Source organism: Neophocaena asiaeorientalis, unplaced genomic scaffold (assembly GCF_003031525.2).
Source record: "Neophocaena asiaeorientalis asiaeorientalis breed wild unplaced genomic scaffold, Neophocaena_asiaeorientalis_V1.1 scaffold606, whole genome shotgun sequence".
NCBI lineage: Eukaryota > Metazoa > Chordata > Mammalia > Artiodactyla > Phocoenidae > Neophocaena > Neophocaena asiaeorientalis.
Window position 1 is genome coordinate 205773 of NW_020173687.1, and position 4361 is coordinate 210133.

Here is a 4361-nt window from a genome sequence, read left to right on the forward strand (position 1 = left end):
TCGCCGCCGCCCGAGGCCCCGCCGCTGGAGGGCGCCGAGCCGTTGGGGCCCGCCGCCGACCTGTGGGCCGACGTGGACCTGACCGAGTTCGACCAGTACCTCAACTGCGGCCGGACTCGCCCCGACGCCGCCGGGCTCCCGTACCACGTGGCACTGGCCAAGCTGGGCCCGCGCGCCATGTCCTGCCCGGAGGAGAGCAGCCTGATCGCCGCGCTGTCCGACGCCAGCTCCGCTGTCTACTACAGCGCCTGCATCTCAGGCTAGGCCGCCCGGGGCGCCGCGTGTCACCGTGTCACCGCTCTGTCTCTCTCGCAGGCGGAGTTGCCGCTGCTCGTCATAGCCCCGCAGGAACCGGCAACGCCGGGGCTTGGCCGGGCGGAGGGCGCCCCTACGGGGCGGCCCCCACACGTCCCGGGGCTTGGCCGGGAAGCCCAGGCCTAGGACGTGTGGGCTGGCCCTGCCAGGGCTAAGTTTTTGAAGCGCCTAATCCTTTTCTTGCCGTGTATTTTCTAGAACTAGGCTGTATTTTTTATTTTGCCTTTTTTACATACATGAAACAATATATTTAATTTTTAATTAAACTTTTAAACTTTTTCTTGCAAGGGGTTTCAGTGATGCAAAGCACCGATGTAGCAAGGGCTCTTTAAATAACGTTCGTTTGCTGTAAAGGAGGAGCCGGGAGCTGGGTGCCCCAGGCGAGGCCACAATAAAGCATGAGGCGCCTCTCCTTTCCTCGGAACTCCCGCGTCTGTGGTCGCTGGGGGTGGGGAGCTGTCCCCCCAGGGCCCTGGGCTTGCCCTTCCCTCCAAAGTCCAGGGAGCCTGACTCGCAGCTGGGCCCCACAGCATGCACTTCTCCACTCTTCCAGGACACCACCCCAGACAGCCGATGGGAGGCAGGGGGTGTGGGCACTCCCCACCCTGCCAGCTCTCCACCCCCAACCCCCATTTTAACTCAAGCCTCATAGCAGTCAGACTACACCCAGAAATTCCTTCCACACCCTCACCCGGGTTTCACCATCCTCATCTCATGCTGAAAACAACTTCCAAGCCCAGTGAGTGCCCAGAACCGCCTCTCTCTGAAGGAGGCTGGTGGGGTTGACGCCTGTCTGCAGACGTGACATCCTGGGACTCCCATCCGTCATTCTCTGTCAACACAGTGTCCCCAGAGAGGGCAGCACCGTGACAAATCCACACTGCTTGCCAGGGTGACGTGTGCGGGCTCTACCAGTGACACGCGGTCAGTGACCAGAGCAGGGGAGCTCAGGCCTCACGTCTCAAGCCTCCACCTCTGGAACCCATCACACTAGCCTTGGGCCCTCTCCCAGCAGGACCGGACACCCTGTTTTCACTCGGCTTCCTTGCTTCCACTAGCGCTCCCTCACTGGGGAGCCCATGGGTTCAGGGAAAGCTGGCGACAATCATCTTGGGCGATTCTTCTCTCCTGGGACCGGGTCCCGAAGTGAGGCCTCTGTACACGCACACCCTTCTCAGGGCCCGACGGATCTTCCAAACCAAGATGAGAGGTCGTGTCCCCCTGCCTGGCCTGCCCCAGCGGCATATGGGGGAGTCCCGCTGATCTCTGACGACTCTGATGCAGTGCGTGCGCCATGGGGCGCGGGCATCTTGTGATGAGGTGCGCCGCTGTGTGGCTGCCGTGAGCCTGAATCCAACTGCGTGTGTGTGAGTGCGTGTGAGCAAGTGTGTGCGCGTGCTCCGAGCGTGGCTGTGATGCTGTGACAGTGTGACCATGTGACTCGATGTGACCCTCCATGGGATGACTGTGTGTGACACCCAGGGTGTCTGAGACTCTGTGCGCGTGCGTGTGTCTGTGTCAGCCTGGGTGTCCGTGCACATGGGTCTGCTGTCTGAGCGTGTGTGCAGAGGTGAACAGGGTGTGGGGCTGTTCTTACAGGTGTCCTGCCTCTGAGAGGCACGGGGACATCACCTCTCTGTTAGCTGGAATGAGCCCCACACCTCGGCGGGTGGAGTCGGGGAGTGACACCTGGGCCCCCATCCCCACCTCATTCGGTGAGCAGGGCCCGGAGACCTCAAAGACAAAGGGACAGAGAAAGACAAGCTGATGGGGGGGCAGGCAACGGATTCGCAGGTGGAGAGAGGAGCCCTGGGCGGGTCGAGGCACAGACAGAAATGGCCCCCAGGACACCAAGGACAGTGCTGGTACACAGGAAGGAGGCAGGGAGTGAGGCCCAAAGGGACAAGGGTGGTCCAGTCCAGCCGCATCTGTCATGGTGGGAGGCAGCTCTGAGACACCAATGCTGAGTCCTGGGCTCACGCACGAAGGCTCACATCACCCACGAGTGTGCACACCCAGCTCTCATGGCCCCTGACTCCCACTCTGGGCCTGCCCCTGGTAGGGGGACCAGTGACCCACCCACTGGAGCCCTGGGTTAGCAGGGCCAAGGTGCGCCCCCCCCCCATCGTGGGGTTGGTCTCTGTACAGACGGGGACCCATAGCCGCCAGAGTCCAGCAGCCTCTGCCCCCTACCACACCCTGGGGGGCAGACCCTCCCATCTCCTCCCCCAACCCCCTGGCCAGGGCAGGGGGAAGGGAAGACCAGCCCAGCCTCTCCTACCGCCTACAGCCATGTGACCAGACCCTCAGAGGGCCCCCCTGTCTGGGCCCAGGCATCACCTCACCTGGGCCCCACCCCAGAGACACCCGTGGACACACATGGAGAGAGGCTGCAGATGGGCAGGCAAGGCCGTCTCTCATGTACATGGAACAGCTTTCTAACATCCTCCTCACCCCACCCTTGGAGTCAGGAGGATGGGGGCCTCAGGGTGCCTGGGGTGGCACAGGCCCCACTGCCCAAGTGGGGAAGGGCCGAGTAGCTTGCTCCCCAGAAGACCCTCCCTCAGTGCCAGCGTGGGATGCCGGGGGGCGGGCATGGGGGGGGTCTGGGGAAAGGTCAGGGAAGGGATGTCCCCACCCCCAGCTCCCGCTGAGTCAGGCCCGCCAGGAACAGACCCAGGCGACCTAGCTCCTGGCGGGAAGTTCTAGCAGCCCGGCCTGGCCTAAGCCACAGCTCCCACACCCAGGACCCAGCCTAGCCTGGGGGTGACCTGAGCCGAGGTGTGGAACTCTCCCCAGCAAGCTGCCCACAGGAGGAGGTTGAGGGGGGGGGTTAGAGCAGGTAAGGTGCACCCCTCTCCCCCGTAGGCACTATCATCACCTCGACACCCTCAGGAACACCCCACACAGAACCAGCCACACACCACACCAGGAGCAAAGCTGTGCTCACACACCCGCTCCCAACAAGGCCAGGCTGGGCAGGTGAAGAGGAACTGAACTGTCCACCCACTTGATGGACAAATACCGTAGACAGTCCAGCTGCTCAGCTGACAGCCTCCAACACCTACAGACACTTCTAAGGGAACAACTCGGTGGTTTTTAATCTGTTCACAGGGTGGTATAACTATGATCACTAACTTTAGCACTTTTCCATCACCCCAAAAGAACCTCGTCCCCACTAGCTGTCACTTCCCGTCCTCCTTGCTCCCAGCCCCTGGGAAACACTAAGCTGCTTTCTGTCTCTGTAGACTTGTCTATTCTGGACTTCCGCGTAAGTAGAATCACACAGTAAGTGGCCTTTAGAGCCTGGCTTCTCTCACTGAGCATCGAGTGTTCAAGGTTCATCCATGTTGTAAACTGAATCAAAAACTTCATTCCTTTTAAAGGCTGTATACCATTCCATTGTATGGAAGGAACACAGTCTATTTATCTCTTCATCAGCTGATGGACACTGAGATTGTTTCCATGTTTTGGCTACCGTGGTTACTGACGCTCTGAACATTCGTGTGCAAGGTTTCACGTGGATGTGTTTTCAGGAAAGTAACATAAATGTGTACCTCTAATGACCAAGTCTGAACAAGTAGATTAAGTACCTCAAATTCATAGGCTGGGTAAATGACCCTGAGAAAACCATCATTCAAAAGGACACATGTACCCCAATGTTCATTGCAGCACTATTTACAATAGCCAGGACAATGGACAAAGAAGATGTGGTACACATATACAATGGAATATTACTCGACCATAAAAAAGGAATGAAATTGGGTCATTTGTAGAGATGTGGATGAAGTTAGAGCCTGTCATACAGAGTGAAGTAAGCCCAAAAGAGAAAAACAAATAGTGTATATTAACGCATATGTGGAATCTAGAAAAATTGTACTGATGAACCTATTTGCAGGGCAGGAATAGAGATGCAGAGGTAGAGAACGGACATGTGGACACAGGGCAGGTAGGGGAGGGTGGGAGGAATTGGGAGATTAGGTTTGACATAAATACACTACCATGTGTAAAATAGAAAGCTAGTGGGAACCTACTGTATAGCACAG

General features: G+C 58.1%; 1 protein-coding gene across 1 annotated transcript; it reads left to right on the top strand.

The window, feature by feature from the left end:
- On the top strand, positions 1–739 carry SOX18 (SRY-box transcription factor 18; the record flags this gene model as incomplete). The annotated part of the gene is made up of 1 exon (XM_024750163.1): positions 1–739. A coding segment is annotated over one exon (264 nt), but the record flags the coding sequence as incomplete, so codon positions are not given.
- Positions 740–4361: the final 3622 nt, after the last annotated feature.